This window comes from Danio rerio, chromosome 1 (assembly GCF_052040795.2).
Source record: "Danio rerio strain M-AB ecotype USA chromosome 1, GRCz13ab, whole genome shotgun sequence".
Lineage (NCBI taxonomy): Eukaryota > Metazoa > Chordata > Actinopteri > Cypriniformes > Danionidae > Danio > Danio rerio.
In genome coordinates this window covers 550,714-573,705 of record NC_141021.1, presented here as the reverse complement: position 1 = coordinate 573,705, position 22,992 = coordinate 550,714, and the positions used below count along the sequence as shown (strand labels likewise).

The window sequence follows — 22,992 nt, the reverse complement described above, 5'->3', positions numbered from 1 at the left end:
TTAAGGTAAAACTCACTTAATTTTTGACTCATTATTTATAATAACAAGACAAAATTTTCAGCTTGTCCTGAAGATGCTTCTCGGTTAGGGAATGTGCAGTGTTGTGCTCCTGCTCTCTGCACATAAGGAGTATGTTTGTCATGAGGGCTATGCCGAGACTCTTAAGCAGTTGTGGAAGGACTTCAGTAAACCTGAGACAAATATCAGAGATGATCTGAGGAAGATTATAAGAGCAGTAAAAGAGCTGAAGATGAAGGTCAGAGATGCTCAGCTGCTCACCGCTGATGATGGAGCAGCTATTGTGCACATTACACAACATCATGTGTGTGTGTGTGTGTGTGGTTACGAAATTGTATAAAGACACAGTATGACCTATAGCTGTATACTATGGTGGTTTATGAGGACATTCTTTGTGTCATTATAATTCACAATGCTTAAAAATCACTATGGAGTCCTTTAACATTCAGAATTTGTCCACAGGTTTGCTGTAAGTGTTGGTTTTTGGAGCGGAGAGAGGGACAGAAGAGGTTTTACTCTATATAATACATTACGCCTATAGAGTCCTCATAAATCACAAAAACCAGCCTGTGTGTGTGTGTGTGTGTTTGAGTGAGAGAGAGTGTGTCCTGACCAGTGAATATGTGTGTGAAAAAGTGTGTGTGTGTGTGTGTGTGTGTGTGTGTGTGTGTGTGTGTGTGTGTGTGTGTGTGATTGTCCTGAACTGTGTGTGCATGTGGTGCATGTGTGTCCTGAATGGTGTGTGTATGTATAGACCTAAGTGTGTTTTTCTGTGTGTGTGTGTGTGAGAGAGAGAGAAATGGAGAGGGAGATTGTGTCTGCCCAGTGTGTGTGTGTGTGTGTGTGTTTGTGTGTGTGTTGCATGTGTGTATGTGTGTGTGAGGGAGAGTATTGGCCATGTGTTTGTGTGTGTCTCAGCTGCTGCTGTCCGTCACACACACACACACACGCTCTCCAGGCTCTCTGTGATTCTGCTCTTATAAGGACCTTCAGCTTCACATACACACACACACACACACACACACACTCATGGATCAGGATCAGCATGATGAGGGTGGGTGACAATCTATTGTTTTGTTTTTTACACACATTGACTGCACTAACTACTCACACACACACACACACACACACACACACACACAACGACTGATATCTGCTTCTATCAGTGCTGGAGTGTGTTTTCAGTTCAACACACACACACACACACATGCTCATTTCTGCTGTGAGTGTATTGCTGTGTCTCACACTGATCTCACTGACAGAAGCAGACGCTGGAGATGAACATAATGCTGATTATTGACGTTATTTACACTGTTTGGCTGGTGTCAATTGATGTTAGCTGACAGAGAACATTGTCAGAACGTTCTCACATGGTTATAATCAAACATTCTGTAACACTCTCGTATTAACAGCTAATCATGCATAATTACATGCAACTCACCCACACTCTAACCCTAACCTCAGAGTCAGAGCATGCTTTCATTCATACTGCTCAGTGGGTAAATGAATACACCTTTTGAAAAATGCTGGGTTGCCATGGGCTAATATTGGGTCAAATATGGACAACTGCTGGGTCAAAAAAAGTGTCATTTAAATTTAATGGCAAAAATGACTCCAGGAGCAGCACAGTGGCTCAGTGGGTAGCCCTGTCACCTCACAGCAAGAAGGTCTCTAGTTCGAGTTGCGGATGGGTCAGTTGGTGTTTCTGTGTGGAGTTTGCATGTTCTCCCGCACAGTCCAAACACATGCGCTCTAGGGGAACTGATGAACTAAATTGGCCGCAGTGTATGGGTGTGAATGAGTGTGTATGGGTGTTCCCCAGTACTGGGTTGCAGCTGGAAGGGTATCCACTGCGTAAAACATATGGTGGAATAGTTGGTGGTTCATTCTGCTGTGGTGATCCCTGATAAATAAAGGGACTAAGCTGAAACAAAATGAATGAATGAATGAAATTAATCATAAGTTGGGTTTGTCTATAATTGACCCAGTTTTGGGTTATTTGGCAACCCAGATTTTTTATAGTGTACAAGGACACCTTAATATAAAGCGGGACCCAAACAAAATGCTGGGTTGTTGTAATCCATTGGGTCAAATATGCATAATATCGTGTGTCCTGAACTTTGTGTGCGTGTGTGTGTGTGTGTGTGTGCAGATGTCAGTGCAGACGCTGAACTGGCGGCTGCCATCATGAAGAGACACTTCCGTCCGTCTCTGATAAAGACAGAAGCGTGGGAAGGCTATGAGTTTGCAGACAAGGAGATCAAGATCACGGAGTCAACGGACTGCTATGGGGCCGTTCTGTGGCCCTCGGTGTGTGTGTGTGTGTGTGTTACATCATTTACACTCAGAACAGCAGGACTAGTTTTAGTTAACATCATCTGTCTCTCTCCAGGCCATGGTGATGTGTCACTTTTTGGACTCTCATCGCGATCAATACAACCTGCTGGACAAGAAGATCATTGAGCTGGGAGCCGGAACCGGACTCGTTACCATAGTGACCAGCCTCCTCGGTTAGAGAGAACACACACACACACACACACGCACACACACACACACACACACACACACACACACACACACACACACACACACACACACACACACAGACACACACAGACACACACACACACACACACACACACACACACACAGACACACACACACACACACACACACACACACACAGACACACACACACACACACACACACACACACACACACACACACACACACACAGACACACACACAGACACACACACACACACACACACACACACACACACACTCTGTCTGAATTGGGTTATAGTAAATACTGTAAACAATGCTTTAACAGTTGTATAAATACTTCAACAGTTTTAGTTGTATAAATACTCCAATAGTAAATGATTGTATGAATACTGTATTGGTTGTATAAACACAGTAATTAATAAATCGATAAATGTATAAATAATGTTTGTATAGTATATAAATAAATGCTTATATACTTTAATAGTGTATAGATAATTTAATGCTTGAATACATAGTTTAATATAAATGCTGTATGGGTTGTGTAAATACTTATGCTAATAGTTGTATAAGTAGTTTAATGGTTGTATGAATACTGTAAAAGTTGAACAAATACTACTTTAGTTGAATAAATTCTCCAATAGTTAAATAAATACTCCAATAGTTTAATAAATACTCCAATAGTAGAACAAAGGCTCTTTTAGTTGAACAATTACTCTAAAAGTTGAATAAATACTCCAATAGTTGAATAAATACTCCAATAGTTGAATAAATACTCCAATAGTTAAATAAATACTCCAATAGTTGAATAAATACTCCAATAGTTGAATAAATACTCCAATAGTTTAATAAATACTCCAATAGTTGAATAAATACTCCAATAGTTGAATAAATACTCCAATAGTTGAATAAATACTCCAATAGTTGAATAAATACTCCAATAGTTTAATAAATACTCCAATAGTTTAATAAATACTCCAGTAGTTGAATAAATACTCCAATAGTTGAATAAATACTCCAATAGTTGAATAAATACTCCAATAGTTGAATAAATACTCCAATAGTTGAATAAATACTCCAATAGTTAAATAAATACTCCAATAGTTGAACAAATACTCCAATTGTTGAATAAATAGTCCAATAGTTGTATACATACTCCAATAGTTGTACAAATACTCTTTTAGTGAAGAAATACTCCAAAAGTTGTATACATACTCCAATAGTTGAACAAATACTTCAATAGTTGAACAAATACTTTTTTAGTTGAATAAATAGTCTAATAGTTGTATAAATACTCAAATTGTTGGATATATACTCCTATAGTAGATGTATAACTAATCTAATATTTGTATAAATACTCTAATAGTAAATGTAAAAAAATAATTTAATAGTTGTATAAATACTCCAATAGTTGAATAATTACTCAGAGTAAATGTATGAATACTTTAATAGTTGTATAAATACTCCAATAGTTGAATAATTACTCTTATAGTAAATGTATGAATACTTTAATAGATGTATAAATACTCTTATAGTTGTATAAATGCTGAATACAGGAGCACAGGTGACCTCCACTGACCTGCCGGACGTCCTGGCCAACCTGAGGCACAATGTGAATCGTAACACCAGAGGGCGATGCAGACACGAGCCGCAGGTGACAGAGCTGATCTGGGGTCAGCAGCTGGAGGAGCGATTCCCCCGATACACCTGTCAGTATGACTACATCCTAGCGGCGGACGTGGTGTACGGCCACCCATACCTGCAGGTAGAAACCGAAAATGATCACCATATCTTCTGGCATTTAGCTGCAGGATAAAAAAGTAGATCAAGATGAGAGAAACTGATCAATTTATCAACCATAAGACAATAAACACATGCTTGTGGCTATAAATGAATTATTTGTGTTTAATTCAATAATATTATATACAATTAGTCTTAAACTTTCCTGATCACGCCCCCCTTTGATACTCTTACAGTTGAATAAATAGTTGCCTGTAGGTTTCAGTAGTCAATGCATCAAGTAGCCTATTTATAAAGTAGTCCACAGAGAAGGGGCTGAAAGTGGACAAAAATACATCTTGCCTATGTTTGCAGTTTACTTTTCTCTTTCTGTTGATGGCCTGCGTCCCCACTTTGAGAATCACTGTAATAAACTGTGTCTAGACTCAAAATTAAGCAAAATAAGAGTAAAATGTCAGTGAATCTGTGGCTCAAACATGCAAAACTATCATACTACTGTAATGATAACTCACTGCACAGACCAATTACAGCTTTTAATGTCATCATAATAAGTGAATTTTCTCTGATTGTGGAGGTATTTTTACCGCTATGCTGTAAATGATAATATATGTGCGTTCTGTACCTGCAGGAGCTGCTGGAGACCTTCATACACCTGTGCTCTGACCACACCGTCATCCTGTGGGCCATGAGGTTCCGGCTGGACCCTGAGAACCGCTTCGTCCACACCTTTCAGGAGCATTTCCACCTGGAGGAGCTGTACGACCTGCCCAGCCTCAGCATCAAACTCTACAGAGCACACAAACGATAATACACACACATGCACACACACACACACTGATTCCACATCAGTTCTGTTTACAACTTGATTTTATCTTTTACACTTTGATTTGTGTTGGATGATTAGTATTAAATGTATATTATTTTACACTACAAGACTGTTGTATAAACATACTATGGTGTTCGGTTATTGTCAGATAAATGCACAGCTAAAGTAGTTCCAGCAAATTTAGAGCAGCTCCATATCACTCCGCTAAATGATTAAAGTTATTTCACAGCTAGAACAATCAGAAATCACATCAGAACACAAGAGGAGGAGGAGGAGGAGATGTGGAGGACACTAGTGCTACACAGGAGCAGAAACCTGACTAATACACTCTCAGACACAACATCTCAGCAGTGGATCTACCAGAGACCAGGAGAAGGGTCTGGATGCAGACCTGGTGCAGTGCAATCTGGGCTGCATCCAATGCTTTTTAATGGAATTACCTAACCCCACCCCTAACCCTACCTGTCATTCACAATGATGTCACTCACTCCATTTAGTGCATTGTGTCTGACATTGCATCGCTGAGTGATGCAATCTCAGCTTGCATCATAAAGGCTGCATCCAGATACTATTGGAGACCAGAGGAGAAGAGCAATAATCACCTGCGGGATGGTGGATTATAAGTGAATAATGCACACCTGAGGAGTAACAACACTCCACCTCACCACATCAACACCTCAGCTCTGTGTTATATTCTAATCATTCAACAGTCTGTTGTTAATTATTCTGTTTTACAAGTAAAGTCAATGGGAAGTCAGGAGGAATCAAAGCTGTTTTGTACAGAAGTGTCGTGTTTGGAACAATAAATGGTGAACTTTCATTTTTGTGTGGACCTTTTTTATTTTAGAGACTGTATGATGTTTGATGTTCAAACCTTTCTGTTCTGAAAATGATCTTTACATGCAACAGAGCCAGACATACATCTCACACACCAAACTACAATGCTTGTGTCATAACAAAACACGTAACTGAATGAACGTAGCTGAACTGTTTAGAGATTCAAATAAACTTAACAAAAATAAAACTAAATAGAGATGAAATAATCTTCTGCAATAGATATATTTGTTAAAATGAAACAATATAAAGAGTTCTACTTTCATAAATAAACTATAATAATAATGATAGTAAATGTGATTGTGTTTATGATGATGAAAATCCCAGCCGAAACTCGAACCAGCAACTTTCTTGCAGTGAGGCGACAACACTACCTACTGCGCCACCGCGCCGCCTCCTTCATTTTTCCTTAGCTTAGTCCCTGATTCCCTGGGGTCGTCACAGTGTTTTACACAGCAGAGGCCCTTACAGCTGCAACCCAGTATGAAGGTGTCCTTACACTGTTAAAGACTCTGGGTTGCCATATAGCCCAATAATGGGTCAAATATGGACAAACTCATTCATTAGTTTTGTCATTATTTTTAATTTTTTCACTTTCTTTCAGAACAAGGTTGTGAAATTGGGCCGGACACAGAATTCTTCAGTTTTCTTAAACTTACTTTGAATAAGTTATATAAAAAATAAATTATTAAAGTGCAAAAACAACCAGTTTGAAGGGGTTAATAATCTCACAAAATCACTCCTCTTCTAAATAATTATTGATTTATTAGTTTTTGCACACATACTGTAAATCATGGATGCCAAATGCACACAAAAGGCACAGAGAAATACCTGCCTTACACTATATTAATATAAATATATATATATAAGATGATGATGTATGTGCCGTTTCCCTCTCTGAGCCATATACAGTGATGTTCTCCTCTTTACAAACATGCCTCCATTAGAAGGTTTCTGTGATGGTTTGTAATCTCATTGAGCTCCAGATGTGTCCAGCAGCAGTAAATCAGCATAAGCATCTGCTCTGAGGATCATCTAAACCATCTCACACACACACACACACACACACCTGATACTGCGATCATGTATTTCAGTCCACACACAAACAAACAAGCACACACACACACACACACACACACACACACGCACACACACACACACACACACACACACACACACACGATACTGTGATCATGTATTTCAGTCCACACACAAACAAACAAACACACACACACATACACACACACCTGATATTGTGATCATGCATTTCAGTCAACACACACACAAAAACACAACCACACAAAACACTCACACAAACAAACACACACACACACCTGATATTGCGATCATGTGTTTCAGTCCACACAAAAACACAACCACACATACACACACTCAATCACACACATGCACACACACACACACACACCTGATACTTTGATTATGCACTTCAGTACACATACAAAAACAAAACCCCATACACACACTCAAATAATCACACAACACATACAAGTACACACACAAACACACAAAAATACACACATACACAAACAGGCATCTGATACTGCGATCATGCGCTTCAGTCCACACACACACACACACACACACACACACACACACACACACACACACACACACACACACACACACACACACTTTTGCAGGAAAGATGATCATTTCTGCATTTTGAGCTGTTCTGGGTTGCCAGATGCTGTAAAAGTGTCTAATTGCGTCTTCAGTGCAGATTTCTGCCCCTACATGGAGAAGCTGCTTACACACACACACACACACACACACACACAGATCCACAGCGTTTACCAGAAACTGGAGACCACGAGAGGAGTTTCCAGAGATATAAAGTGTGTGTTATATTGGGTTTCCCTTCTGTGGAATCCATTTAGCACATACCGACAGCCTGCGCTCATACAGGCCAGCCCGGACTCAACTAATGCAACCCAAAATAACAGAGGCACAGCTCACTAAACCAACACAAACAGATGGAGAAACCATCAAAAACAGAAATAAATACCTGACTACCTGACTTTTTTAAAAAGATTATGGCATTTTTAAATATTAAAGTAGACATTTTGTGTATTTAATATGCTTTATCGATCAGTCATATGTCAGTCATACACATTTCGTGCGTTTTGTTGATCCAGACATTCTAACTGATGTAAATAATTAATGATGTTTCAGCAGAAAGCAGCTTTATCTGGTGAAATCACTGCCTGCAGAGCAAAAACTAAACAAATGTTCATTCATTCATTTTCCTTCGGCTTAGTTCTTTTAATAATCAGGGGTCACCACAGAGGAATGCCAACTATTCACCAACTGTTCCAGCATATGTTTTACACACCAGATGCCCTTGCAGCGGCAACCCAGCACTGAAAAACACCCATACACACTCATTCACACACACACTCACACACTATGGCCAATTTAGTTGATCATCTCTCCTATAGCGCATGTGTTTGGACTGTGGGGGAAACCAGAGCACCCGGAGGAAACCCACACCAACACGGGGAGAACATGCAAACTCCACACATGAAACACCAACTGACTCGAACCAGTGACCTTCTTGCTGTTATGCAACAATGCTAACCACTGAGCCACTGTGTCACCATAATTAACATTTATTATGCTTAAAAATATGTTAGTACAATACACATATAATAATAAATTTGGTCTTCAACTGTAGTTGTTTGTTAGTTAGTTGATGTTACCATTAATAATAACTCAGACACTGAATCAACATATTTCTTCCTTCTTTTGTTTAATAATGAACTAAAGCAGTGGTTTTTAAATGGGGATCGAGGGACAATGATAGAGGGTCGCTTGGTGGTTTCAAAAAGTCAAATAAATTTGATTAAACTATTAGAATTGCCATATTTTATCCATAACCCACAGAAGATCAAAATACATTACATTAAGAAGCAACAACATGCAAATAAAAAGCCATCAGTCTTTATAACTTATTTATTTTAGATTGTGTGTTTACAGTAGATTAACAACACAGCAATAGTTTCAGCTGCAGCAGACGGATTTTACAGCAGCAGGTTAAACTTTCTGACACCTTTATGGCAATCAAATACATTACAAATTAATACAGGCCACTACTGAACTTTAATCATGGTGGTGGTCTCCAAAATTAAACCAAGAATAGACTTGTTCTGACAACATGTCTCCCAGTCTCTTTAGCTGAGGTTAATATTATGTTAAACAAATTAATAAATGACTATATAAAAGACAGCCTATGGTTGTTTGACTGTTGCACTTTTTTTGTTGTCGATCTGCCTGTGTTAATATAGGCCTATTGTTGTGCGTGCAACATTTGTATGTTTATAACCACCTGAGATAAATGTGAGGGTCGCGAGTCACTGGCATTGTTATTTTGGGGGTTGCAGGCTGGAAATTTTGAGAACCCCTGAACTAAAGGACTCACACAGGCTCTGCATTCAGTCCTAAAATCTATAACCCACTGTAAAACACATCTATTCAACAAAGTATGGGAATTATTAAGACCCTGTATTGATTATATTATGTTGTCTGCATGCATTTCTTAGATGAAAACACACCTGTATTATAATCACATACAAATTGAGCTGTTTGGTTCTGTGTGTGTGTGTGTGTGTGTGTGTGTGTGTGTGTGTGTGTGTGTGTGTGTGTGTGTGTGTGTGTGTGTGTGTGTGTGTGTGTGTGTGTGTGTGTGTGTGTGTGTGTGTTTTCCTGATTATTTTAAGGATCACAGTTTACAACATTTCATTAGTTCATAAACTAACATAAACTAATAATGAACAACACTTGCACAGTATTTATTACAGTAATTGTGAAACAAACATCACCACCTGCTATACACTTTAATACACACATACACTTATTTAACAACTTACTTTACATGCCAATTTGCACATAACAGCTGCACATATAACATTGTATATATACATATACTTGTCTTTTTGTACATTTGCATTCACTACTTGCTTCTATTTTAAAATATATTGATTATCTGTTTTGTGTCTTGTCTTTGTAATTATGTTGCACTAATGCATTATTTAAGGGCTGGTCCACAATGTAATTTAAGGCTTGGTTGTGTTTATAAGATGCAAAGCAATGTGTGCTCATGTTTCACTTGAAGGAAATCGCGTTATGTTTTCAGATATCTCACTTTGATTATTCACAGCTACTCAGCTAACATGAAAACCACTGTCATATTTCCTCGTTCCTCTAAAAGGCCCGCCCTTAAGTGACTCTGATTGGTCATCGTCATAATGTGCTGCTATTCGCGGATCGGCTCCACGTCACGCCCGTAAAAGCACGCGCTTTTCTGCTGTGTAAACATGCAGTCAACCTCCTGCCTGCTCTAAAATAAAATCTGACAAGTGTCTGTAACCAGTGAAAATGGGATGCGGCTCCTTTAAGAGTTTGCCATTGTGTGTGTGTCTATGTGTGTGTGTGTGTGTGTGTGTGTGAATGTGTGAACTTTCTATAGCAAGCGCATGTGCACGGGAGTTTTTTTCTTTTTCTCTGATGCTCAGATTAAGTGGTTTTCTGTAATATATCATGACAGAAGAATAAAGCACAAGATGTGGGATGCGACCTGTTGAGCCTTGATTTATTTTTCTGCTGCGACCACGAGTCAGGTGAGCTAACCTCTATTTTTTTTTTAACTCTATGCGTTACATGACGGCTTTCACATGTATCCGGAATATGCAGGTGTAAGTAATATGAATCATCCACATATCTTTTACGACTTCATTATCTGAGATGTGTAATGCATGGAAAAGCTGCCTGAAGACAATCAATGCAGTCGCGCGTGCACACACATAAGAGACACGAACATGCTGGTGGTGTGTGTGTGTGTGTGTGTGTGTGTTTACAGCAGTTTGACTGATAAATATGAATTTGTAGCTCAATCATTTGCCCGCAAAGCAGCATTTCCCATTGTTTACATCGTTGCTAGCATACCGTTAACGCTAGACACTGTCATGATCAATGTCACGATCAATATTAACTAATAAAAACACTTACCGATTGTTGATCACAACTTCTGCTTTGAGGAGATTTTAGCCGAATCCAGCACTGAACAGAGATTCTGGAGCTGTTTTGTCAGATCATGCGTGCTGTGTATTTTATAATTCTCTGGAACATAATTAATATTGAACTGTGAGCACTTCTGTCTTTGTGTCGTGTCCTTTGGTAGCCCAAATACAGAAACAGACGAAGCTCTGTGGAAACAGCAGTGTTTAGACGCATTTTAGCTTAATCTCTGCTATAACGTTACAGCGCCTCTGGCCACGACCCTTACCTGCATGCGCAGTTTGGATGCGCAGTAACAAACTTTTGTGATCTCACAGGGGGAGGAAGTATTTTTTGTAGTCCCCATAATTCGTTCATTGTATGCTTTGCTAAGCTAACTCTGTAAAACCCAAGGTCTCCCTTTGCATTGAACTTTTTACATTCAGAGATGTTGTTTATGTTCACACAGCTACATTACACATCAACTAAAGTATAAAATATGATATCGTAGTGGACCACCCCTTTAACATCCAACGTCATGCTTGTTAACATTAGTCAATGCACCGTGAGTAAACCAGCTCAAAATGAACTATATTTCTATTAACTAACATGAACAAACACATGTATTGTTCACGAGCCCCACATCCTCCGCTCGTTCTACACCTGCACTGTGGAGAGCATCCTGTCTGGCTGCATCACCACCTGGTATGGAAACAGCACCAGCAGCAATCGCAAAGGCCTACATAGGATTGTGCAAACTGCTGGAAGCGTAGTAGGAAGTGAGCTTCCCTCCCTCCAGGACATCTACACCAGGCGGTGCATGAGGAAAGCCAAGAGAATCATCAGTGACTCCAGCCACCAAAGCCATAGACTTTTCTCTCTGCTGCCCTCAGGCAGACGGTTCCACAGCACGGTCACGCACCAGCCGACTGAAGGAAAGCTTCTTCCCTCAGACTATCAGGCTGACGAACACTCAACACAACACACACAGACTCTTCCACACGCCTCACTGCACACCATCAATATGTAGCATGCACTGCACTTTAACCAACCCATACTAGAAACAATACTGCCTACAACCATGTGGACACCTATTCATTGCACATATCGCTGTCATCATATTTGCTCTCTTTGCATTTTGTACAGTCTGGGGCCAGCACCTAAGCTTTTCACTCATCATAACACACGATCTGCTGATGATGTGACAATAAAAGTGATTTGATTTGTTTATTCCTGTTAGGAAATGCATTAACTAATGCAACCTTATTGTAAAGGCTGTAAAACAAATTATTGTAAACTCTTAACCATTTTAAGATACATATGTTTATTGTATACTGTGATTAATTTGTGTATAATCTCTCAAATATGATTTATAATGAGGTATATCCTCCTGCAGTGTTTTCCTATATCAGTGTTGTGAATCACCTTTCAGCGCTCCTCCAGCTGCAGGCATCTGTACAGCTGGATTATCAGTGTTTGTTTCTGCTTTCCTCAAATAGATCTCCTCATCATGTCAGTGTGTGTGTGTGTGTGTGTGTGTGTGTGTTAGTGCCATTGCTTCATGAATCTTCTGATAAATATAGTCCTGCAGTGTGACGCTATAGTATAAACACTGCTGAGCGGCCGATGCTCTGCACAAATAACCACAAAACCAGAGCAGACTGACCCAACAGGATTTAATGAAATGCTTTTCTCGAGGAAATTCTGTAAGCCTGAGATTAATGTGCATCTCCATATTGTTGATCTGACTGCAGCATGAATGCATTTCTCTTATATGCTTTAATAATGAGTGTGCTATTTTGCTTGTGTGTGCATCTTAAGTTTTGAGCTACCTCGTCTTTAATTGAGAAATAATATCCCTGCTCTTGTGTTTTGCTACTTAATTGAATTTTTAGCCATTTTATTTGTGCATACATCAACAAAACTAACATTGAAATAAAATAAGTTGTCATGAAATCAAGAATACACTGCAAAAAATGCTTTTCTTACTTAGATTTTTTGTCTTGTTTCTAGTACAAATATCTAAAAATTCTTAAATCAAGAAGCATTTTCTAGACAAGCAAAACATATTGTCTTGTTTTCAGAAATAATATGCCAAATTTAAGTGAGGTTTTCCTTAAAACAAGCTAAATAATCTGCCAATGGGGTAAGCAAAATAATCTTGTTTTTCCTTTTGACATAAGATTATTTTGCTCACCCCATTGGCAGATTATTTAGCTTATTTTAAGGAAAAATTCCCCTAATTTTAGCATATTATTTCTGAAAACAAGACAATATGTTTTGCTTGTCTAGAAAATTCTTCTTGATTTAAGACTTTTTAGATATTTGGACTAGAAACAAGATCAAAAATCTAATATATAATGGGGAATTGTGATTTTATTTCTTGTTTTAATGATTTTTTCATCACCTCTTCTTCTTCAACACCACCTAAACTCTTCTCTGATTGATGTGTAATGATATGAGAGGCGGAGTCAACCTGTCACTCATGTGTGATCCACCAATAGTAAACAACCATCTAATATCCCCACCAATAGTACATCTTTTCTGGTTAATAGCATTAATAGTAACAATAATATAATACTAATTATAGTATTAATAGTAATAATAATAATAATAATAACACAAATATTATTATTATTTATTTTTATTATGATTAATTTATTATTTATAATTATCATTATAAATATAAATACTAAACATTGTTGATGTGACTGCAGCATGAATGCATTTATTATTTATGAGTTAATTATTAGTGCACTATTAGCTTGCGTGTAGAGCTAAAGTTTTGAGGTACCTTCTTGTCTTTAATTGAGAAATTAGATCCCTGCACTTGTGTTTGTTAATTTTTTGTCATTGATTTATAATGTTGTTTGCATTTGAGGAAGGCTGAGGCAAACATTCATCTCCATATTGTTGATCTGTCTGTAGCATGAATGCATTTCTTATATATGCATTAATAAATAAATTAATATGCATTAAAGCTGAAGCTCTGAGGTCTTTAATTGAGAAATCATAAAAATCACTGCATGCATTTTGTGTTTGCTACATCCCTGAATTTTCAGGTACTGATTTATGAGCTATAGTCACCAAAAATATATATATATATATTTTCGCCATGAAATCAAAATGACATTTTATGGAGTAATGTGTTTATTACTATCACTAACATTTGATTTATTTTAAATTGATGAATTAAAATCACATTCTCTCCTTTAACAGAACCTAATCTCTTTTCTTCTCTGATTGGTGCTTAATGATGTGGGGGCGGAGTCGACCTGTCACTCATATGTGATCCACCAATAGCAAACCACAACCATCCATTAAATCCCCCATGGAATCAAGCCCCTCCCACACCATTTCTGGCCAATAGCTTCAACCCTTTATCAGGTGAGGAACCTTATATGGTAACTTTGTTGATTTTGATCACAATATAATTAATAACAATATAGTCAACACAAAAGTACCAAAGTCTAGTAATATCTCCCAGTAACAACTATATATATATATATATATATATATATATATATATATATATATATATATATATATATATATATATATATATATATATATATATATAATATATATTTTTTAATATATATATACATATATATGTGTGTGTGTGTGTGTGTGTGTGTGTGTGTGTGTGTGTGTGTGTGTGTGTGTGTGTGTGTGTGTGTGTGTGTGTGTGTGTGTAAAGATAAAAATCAAGAAAGAACCAGCTGAAAAGGAAAATATTCAATACAAAAAAAATGATCTTTGCTACTGTTGCTGATATGCTAAATATAGAAATCTAACATCTTGTACAACAGATCATATTTATGTTTAGTTATTGATTTAACAATTTACACATAAAACTTCCTGTTTCATTATAGGTGGACCATTTTTAAAAACCTATTCAGTGACATAATTTTGATGGTTGTTTGTCGCCACCTATTGGATACACAATGTAATTGCTACAACATTCACCAGCGTCAAGTTCCTTTAAATGCTGATCATGTATCTAAAACTATGCACAGTAGTCTGTCCTGGCTAAAGGTCCCAGATCACCAGTTACCTCTATACATTATTTTGTTTTTTATATTTATATGTATTTATTTTATTATGTTTTGATGATTTGAAAATATTTTGTCCAGTCAGGCAGCAGAAGTCATTATGGAAGGTGTTCAGTGTGGAAATGCAGGAGTTGCAGTGAAGATGAACAGAAAAGAAGATGAAGATGAAGGTACAGAACTTAAAAATGCACAGGCAAGATGACCTGCTCTGAATCTGCATTGAATGAGAATGCATCTGTGTTTCATTAATTATGTTGAGCAGAAGGTGAAGCCTGTGAGCGCAAAGCATGCTGGGAGCCCAGTGTTCTGTCCACCATCGGGAAGGAGATCGTTTATTTCGCTGGTCAAGAGATCAAAATCTGGGAATCTCTGGATTCATTCGGTGCCGTCATCTGGCCTGCGGTGAGACCAGACCTTCTGCTTATTACATACTGAGATACCATCAGGGTTTCTGGGACTATTACTAAGAGGACCTATTATATAGAAACCACTTTTATACTGGGTTTAAACCCAGCAGTGTGTGAATATCTCCAGCAGCCTCTAATGGTGAAGAGTAGTTATTTGTGTTTATTATAATCAGACTTGATGCAGACACACTGTGATTGGCATACTCTCTTTGTACGTGTCATCAGAGGGGAAAGCCCCGCCCACTAGTGCCCATCTCTCCATCTCATTAGCATGTCCAGCAGCCCTGAGTGAGAAGCAGCCGTCTGTCCATTCGCCATTAGAGTGTTTGAGCTGCTGAAGATGATGTCAGCATAGACTAAGAGGATTATAGATGTGGAGTTTTAGATGAACAGAGACAGGAGCAGCATTCTCTGTCAAAAATCTGCCGGCTCATGCTGATTTTAATCGAGTTATCTTAGCATTTCAACTAAATAAAATGTTGGCAACTCATTTTTCATCATCACATGCATGAATTATGATGTAGGCTCTGGCTCTGTGTCATTACCTCGAGTCCCACCAATCGACGATAGATCTTCTGGACAAGGCGGTTCTGGAGATTGGAGCGGGTACGGGTCTGGTGTCCATTGTGGCCAGTCTGCTGGGTAAGCATTGAAATCATAATTACATTAAGTGTGTAAATCACTCATAAAGCTGTTCTGACTTTACATATTCATGAAAGCTGTTCAGTGTTTGGACTTTCAGGTGTGAAATATAAACCACACTGAACTGAACTTAAACTCTGAACACTGGACTGACACTGTTTCAGTACACTATAATCTGTTAAACTGCTTTGACACAATCTACATTGTGAAAGTGCTGGAGAAATAAAGATGAATTGAATGAAAGCGTTCATAATTTCCAATTGTTAGTTGGTGATAAACAAACGTACACCTGATCCCTAATATGCGAAAATGCTTCCCAACACTTCTGTGTTCGTCTTGGAAGCGCATGAAGTTTGATGCACTGGCAAATACTATTACACAAGGTCAGGTTGGTTGGGTGGTTACAACAAAACTATTTCATTTAACTTTTATAAGACTTTTAAACATCGATTCAAATAACAAAAATAACTTTAAAGAAAAATATGAGCCAGTGCAGAAGAACAGAACAGGGTGTCTGCACAGCTGGTGTTTTCAGCCAATGTTAGACTTCTGCTGAAAGCTTAATGTGACTGTTTTCAATATCATGCGGTTCCTTTTACAGCATCGATATTGTAATTTAATTAAAATACACTCAGTTAAACAGACTTAGGCATTCATTTAGTCGTTCAAGCGTAAAACGAGATGAAAGACTGTGTAATTGCATGCACCGTCAGTACCTGCATGCTAGTGCAGAAACTCTATTGACAATTCATTCATTTATTTTCTTTTCGGCTTGGTCCCTTTATTAATCAGGGGTCGCCACAGCGGAATGAACCGCCAACTTATCCAGGATATGTTTTACACAGCGGATGCCCTTCCAGCTGCAACCCAACACTGTGAAACACAGACACACACACACTCATACACTACGGCCAGTTTAGTTGATCAGTTCCCCTATAGCGCATGTGTTTGGACTGTGAGGGAAACCCACACCAACACGGGGAGAACATGCAAACTCCACACAGAAACACTAACTGACCCAGACGGAACTCGAACCAGAGACCTTCTTGCTGTGAGGCGACAGTGCTAACCACCGAGTCACCATGACGCCCCTCTATTGGAGTAAAATAAAGTCATATTTTAAAGGCATGGCCAGGGGAAATGGTATTTAATACAGTGCTTCTTGCTTGATTTGAGACCCACTTCATATTGTATATCTATAAGGCAGGGAAGATCATTGAGTTTTAAAGAAATCGTATCTTAAAAAAGGCGATTTTATAATGGAAAGAGGCTGGCTGGCTGAAATGTAAAGTCTGTGTGCATATACCCCATTGACAGCTATACACCACCATCAAATCTGATCTATATGAAGCATTTGTGCATCTAGAGGCGAGTTTGAGTAGTTCTGTTATGCAGAAATTACACCTATATATCTAAATGCTTCATAAATGAGACCCATTATATTAATAATTACCTGTAAAATCAGCTTCAAAAACATTCACCAACTGTTTAAAAAATGACTGAATTACTATAATATTACTGAAATGGCTCCTATATTTAAATACAACTGGTTCATAAACGAGGCCTACAATAAGGTGTTTTCTTACCTGTAAAATCACCTCAAAAAAACCTTCATACCTGCTTAGAAATCAACAACAAACAAAACATTCATTTATTTTCTTTTCAGCTTAGTCCCTTTATTAATCAGGGGTCGCCACAGCGGAATGAACCGCCAACTTATCCACAACCCAACAACACTGGAAAACACCCATACACTCGTGCATTCACACACAAACAAAACAATAACAGGTGAGGCCCTTTATAACATATAGTCTTTAATAATTACCTGTAATTTCTCCTCCAGGATCTTGGGTCACTGCGACTGATCTGCCGGACGTCCTTGGGAACCTGAGAGCCAACCTGTGCAGAAACACCCGCGGCCGCTGCAGGTACACCCCGCAGGTGGAGGAGCTCACCTGGGGCTACGAGCTGGAGAAAACCTTCCCTCACTCGGTCTACAGATACGACTATATATTAGCAGCGGATGTGGTTTATCATCACGATTACCTGGCAGAACTACTGGTCACCATGCGGCACTTCTGCCAGCCGGGAACCACACTCATATGGGCCAACAAAACCCGCTTCGGCACTGACCTGCTGTTTGTGGAGAACTTTAAAAAGAGCTTCAACACAAGATTACTTGCAGACGACGGAGAGGTCAAGATTTACGCCGCCACCGCAAAAGAGTCAGAAATAATGGATGAAGAACAAGTGAAGGGAGAAGACTTTAATGAAGAAATATTTAGAGAACAGAAAACTGAATGTGGAAATGAAGATGCAGAAGCAGAGTTTAAAGAGTTAAGGGTGGATATGAAGGAAACATTAGAGATGGAGGATGATATTGAGGACAGCTCAAACCCTGAACCACAGGAGAGTGAAGAAAATGAAGACTGCATACTGAAGGATTCAACATTAGCAGATCAGAAATTGGGTCAGTAATTGATTTTGAATGATTTAAAGTGATGCTGCCTAATGCAGTGTTTCCCAACCATGTTCCTGGAGGCACACCAACAGTACACACTTTGGCTGCCTCCCTTATATGACCCATTCATTTCAGGTTTTGGAGTCTCGTCTAGTGTTCTGATGAGTTGATTCAGGTGTGTTTGTTTAGGAAGAGGGCGACATTGTGGCTCAGTGGTCGCCTCACAGAGATCAGGTCACAAGTCTCGGCTGGGTCAGTTGGTGTTTCTGTGTGGAGTTTGCATGTTCTCCCCGTGTTGGTGTGGGTTTCCTCCGGGTGCTCTGGTTTCCCCCACAGTCCAAACACATGTGCTATTGGTGAATTGATTACCTAAATTGGCCGTAGTGTATGAGTGTGTGTGTGTATGGGTGTTTCCCAGCACTGGGTTATAACTGGAAGGGCATCCGCAGCATAAAACATATGCTGGAATAGTTGGCAGTTCATTCTGCAGTGGCGACCGCTGATAAATAAAGGGACTAAGCTGAAGGAAAATGAATGAATGTTTGGGAAGAAGTTGAGAATGTGTACTGTCGGTGTGCCTTCAGGAACAGGGTTGGGAAACACTGACCTAATGAACTGGAGTCTGATCTGGTCTTTCAGAAAGAGGAGAGAGCGACAAACAAGACGAGTGCATTAAGCGATCATGGGCGCCGACTATTTACTACAGACCTGGGAAAGAAGTTTATCATTTCATGGGGGAGACCATCACAATTGAGGAGGCGCTGGATTCCTATGGAGCTACAATATGGCCAGCGGTGAGTATTCAGCTGCAGACAAACGAGTCAAATATATGAGAATCTAGAGTTACGTGTACATCTTAAACATTTTCCTTAAACTGTAATGATTATATATGACATTTCATTTTACTTTATGTCCACACATGCAGTGGAATGACAATAATGCTCGACTTTATTATTAATGTAAAATAATCCAAAAGGCTTAAATGATATAGAGGACATCTAATTTAGTCATTAATTATTGTTCAACTTTTCAAACGAGTGAAGCTGCGGTCCCACTGGGCTTTTCCTCCTATAGACTTCCATTCATACGCACGCGAATGCGTCAGACCGGAAACGTAAAGTTTTGCGTCAAATTTCGCAGTTCGCTGTGGTGCAAAGTTCAAACTTGGTGAACTCTGACCTGCGAAATCGCATCACTTGACTGCGTGAGATCCAATCGAGGATCAAAACACGACCTCTTTGGACAGAAATTTAAAGCATGAGCAAATCGCTCGCTTTTTTGAATGTCTAATAAACATGTTTAATCCCGTCCCTTTTCACACACACAAACTCTAGTGTGACCGCAGCTTAACACAGTTGACATTTCCCAGCATTTTGTGCTTTAGCTCCAGATGCTAACCTCAAACCAGACTCCACGTCATGTCTAATACACAATATAATGCTTTTTCATCATGTTACTAACTTTAAAGAATAACTTGACTGAAATATCACAGTTACAGAGTCGACACATAATTAATCTGCTATTGGTGAATCCTACACATTACACACAAATTAACGAGCATGCAATAACATCACACCTACCTACCAGAGTTTCCCATAGGAAGTCACATGCTTTTTTTTAATCAACGCTGTTCAGATTGCCTCTTTATAACCCATGTAACAGAGTTGACGATAGCAGATTTGACATGTTCCACCATTCTGTGCTTTAGCTCCAGATGCTAACCTCAAAACCAGATACCACATGGTATGTCAAAAACACAACTCCCTGCATTTTAATCACATCATTGTTTTGAAGAATTGACTGAAATATCACAGTAACAGAGTTGACAACTAATCTACTAATAGTGCATCCTGAATATTTTGCACAAATCAATGAAATGAATAAGATGCTCCATCTTTAAAGTACAGCTTGCATGCTCTCCCCCATAGGCCCGTGCTCTTTGCAAATTCCTGGAAAGACCAGAGGGCAGACAAAAGATTGATTTACTTGACAAATCTGTCCTCGAGCTTGGAGCTGGAACCGGCTTACTTTCATCCATCATCACTCTTCTGGGTCAGTGTTCATGAGATTTATAATGCTTTATATATGTACATACAGTTATAATGGACCCTTTTCACAACACTGTTATGATGCGTTTAATGGTCATCAGCATCTTAAACCTTGTCAAAGTTAATTAATTCATTCATTCAACCTAATTCATTCAATGTTTTTAATATTTAGATTTTTGAAAAAAAAAATGCATGAACATTTATATGTACAGTGGGGGAAATAAATATTGAATATTGGGAATATTATTGGCTTTTGACATGGAATTGAACTAGATTTTGGTAAAAACTCAAACAATACAAACAAAAATAAAACAAAACAAACAAATCTGAAGAATTAGTTCTGTATGATAACAGAGGAATGACACTGAACAGGAGAAATCACTGAACTATTGAAACGTATTTAATGGTTTATATTATATCCGCAGCTTAAAGACGCCTCTCTGTGAGTTTCTTACAGACTTCAACAGAGTTTCTAAATCCTGATGCTTCTGTGGGTCTCGTCTATCAAATCTGAGCTTTATTCTGTATTCTCTATTGGATTTGGATCAGGTGATTGGCTGGGCCATTCTACAGCTTATTTTTCTTTCTCTAAAATCATCTGAGAGTCTCCTCGGCTGTGTTTTGGATCAATATCTTGCTGAAATGGTTTGATCTTCATCCTGCTGCTGATGTAGATGTTGGACTGAAGCAGCTGATGTTTATTTACTCTGAGGAAGGGCAGAGGCTTGCTGAAGAACTACTGAGAGATTCCAGCTGCTGTCTGGGCCTTCACTGCACAAATACACCTCCCTTTCTTCATGTGTTCAACACTTTTTGTCTGCGTCATATTATTTACTACATTTGTACGCTCATTAGTTTAGTTTTCTTTGCATTCATGGATTTCTATGGTTGTTACCAACATCTAGGAAAACATTCAAGTCAACAGCAGCTTTAGAATGATGTTTCCTGAGGAAAAATTGTGATGTATTCAATACTTATTGTCCCCGCTGCATTTCTGAATGAATTATATCATCTTTGCATTAAATTACAATGAGTGAATTCCTGCGTGTGTGAGGGACACACTGCATTACAGTACATTTAACATGATTCTCATGATAAAAGGGTCCATTAGTGTTTTGGTGGTGTACATTTTCAGAATAATGACTGAAACTGCTCTATAGGTGCCAAACTAACAGCCACGGATTTACCTGAGATTCTGAGTAATCTGACATGCAACCTCAACAGGAACACAAGAGGACGGAGGAAATATGAGCCGCGGGTCACAGAGCTTTTCTGGGGTGAAAAACTGGACGAAACCTTCCCCAAATCCACACACCGATACGACTATGTGCTGGCCACAGATGTAGTCTATCATCACGACTATCTAGCAGAGCTGATGGCCACCATGAGGCACTTCTGCCAGCCTGGAACCACTCTAGTGTGGGCAAACAAAGTCCGCTATGCCAGAGATCTGAGCTTCATCGATGACTTCTTCAGATACTTCGATGCCAGACTTCTTGAGGAGTTGGACGATGTGAGGATTTATGTAGGAACCTGTAGGGGAGATCATCATGTTCAGGAGATAAATGAGGGAGAGGAGGACGATGCTGACTTTGAGTCGGATATTGAAGAAGCAAACTCTATAAGAGAGACTGAAAATGATGTGGAAGATGAGAATAATGTTGACTTTGAGTCAGATATTGGAGAAATGAAGTCTATAAGAGAGACTGAACATGCTGTAGATGATGTGGAGGATGAGCTGGAGTGTGTTGATGATCATAGACTGCAAAATGACGAGCAAGACTATGAAGAACCAAAGGAGTGTGGGAGATCTGCAGAGCATGAGGAGCTCAAAGAAGGTTAGGAGTGCGAATATCAGGTAAAGCCAGGCTCACATTGTGCAATTTAGGCTATAATTACTACCTTTAAATGTGCCCTGGAAAGTCTGGGTATACTAAGGCATAGTAGAATGATAAAAGATCAGGATATGGAAATGGACATACTGCGAGCGTGAGACCACTGTTTCCTTATTTTCATGTAAATTCCAGTGGTGAAATCACTCTCTTTAGTTAAGTTTAATTATAATTTAACCTTTATCCACAACAGATCTGGTGAGTAAAATAGGTCAATGTTACTTGGATTGGGTTTATATTTGTATAATTTGTATTATATGGTCAATCATGGACCTTTAGATTCTAGGGGTAATTTATGGCATAATAAATAGGCTTGTTAAACTATTTATGGACATGTTTTGAACTTATTGAAGCCAAGAACCTATTATGTAGATACCAGAGAACAATTAAAGTCGTTAGACCAATGCAGTATACGGCACCTTTAATAAAAGACCTTCAACACCGGCTTGCTTGCAGCCAATGGAGAGGTCAAGATTTACCCAAACACCACTAAAAATGTTAAGTTAGATTTAATTTAAGACAAATTTGGAAATCCTAAAACATTGCTGTA

At 38.7% G+C, this 22,992-nt stretch overlaps 2 protein-coding genes across 14 annotated transcripts in view; both read left to right on the top strand.

The window, feature by feature from the left end:
- Positions 1-1,020: 1,020 nt before the first annotated feature.
- Positions 1,021-5,910, top strand: mettl21e (methyltransferase like 21e). Its single transcript, NM_001002361.2, is given in 5 exon segments — positions 1,021-1,072; positions 2,171-2,328; positions 2,411-2,528; positions 4,081-4,289; positions 4,893-5,910. Coding segments are annotated over 5 exon segments (690 nt in total). The 5' UTR covers positions 1,021-1,047; the 3' UTR covers positions 5,073-5,910.
- A 4,435-nt stretch (positions 5,911-10,345) lies between these two features.
- Positions 10,346-22,992, top strand: part of mettl21ca (methyltransferase 21C, AARS1 lysine a) — an 18,611-nt gene continuing 5,964 nt past the window's right edge. Inside the window, exons 1-9 of one of the 13 annotated variants that reach the window (XR_015476025.1) lie at positions 10,346-10,561; positions 14,157-14,239; positions 15,074-15,162; positions 15,255-15,394; positions 15,924-16,041; positions 17,885-18,511; positions 19,142-19,296; positions 20,431-20,554; positions 21,775-22,388. Coding sequence is in view for 7 of the 13 variants with exons in the window: in XM_087236574.1 (XP_087092700.1) it covers positions 15,093-15,162; positions 15,255-15,394; positions 15,924-16,041; positions 17,885-18,511; positions 19,142-19,296; positions 20,431-20,554; positions 21,711-22,388 (1,912 nt within the window). In the remaining 6 variants the exon portion in view is untranslated. Of the gene's footprint in view, positions 10,562-12,572; positions 12,644-14,156; positions 14,325-15,073; positions 15,163-15,254; positions 15,395-15,923; positions 16,042-17,884; positions 18,558-19,086; positions 19,297-20,430; positions 20,555-21,710; positions 22,389-22,992 lie in introns of those variants that run through there. The other 12 variants (XR_015476022.1, XR_015476023.1, XM_087236574.1 and 9 more) reach the window with 12 other exon arrangements.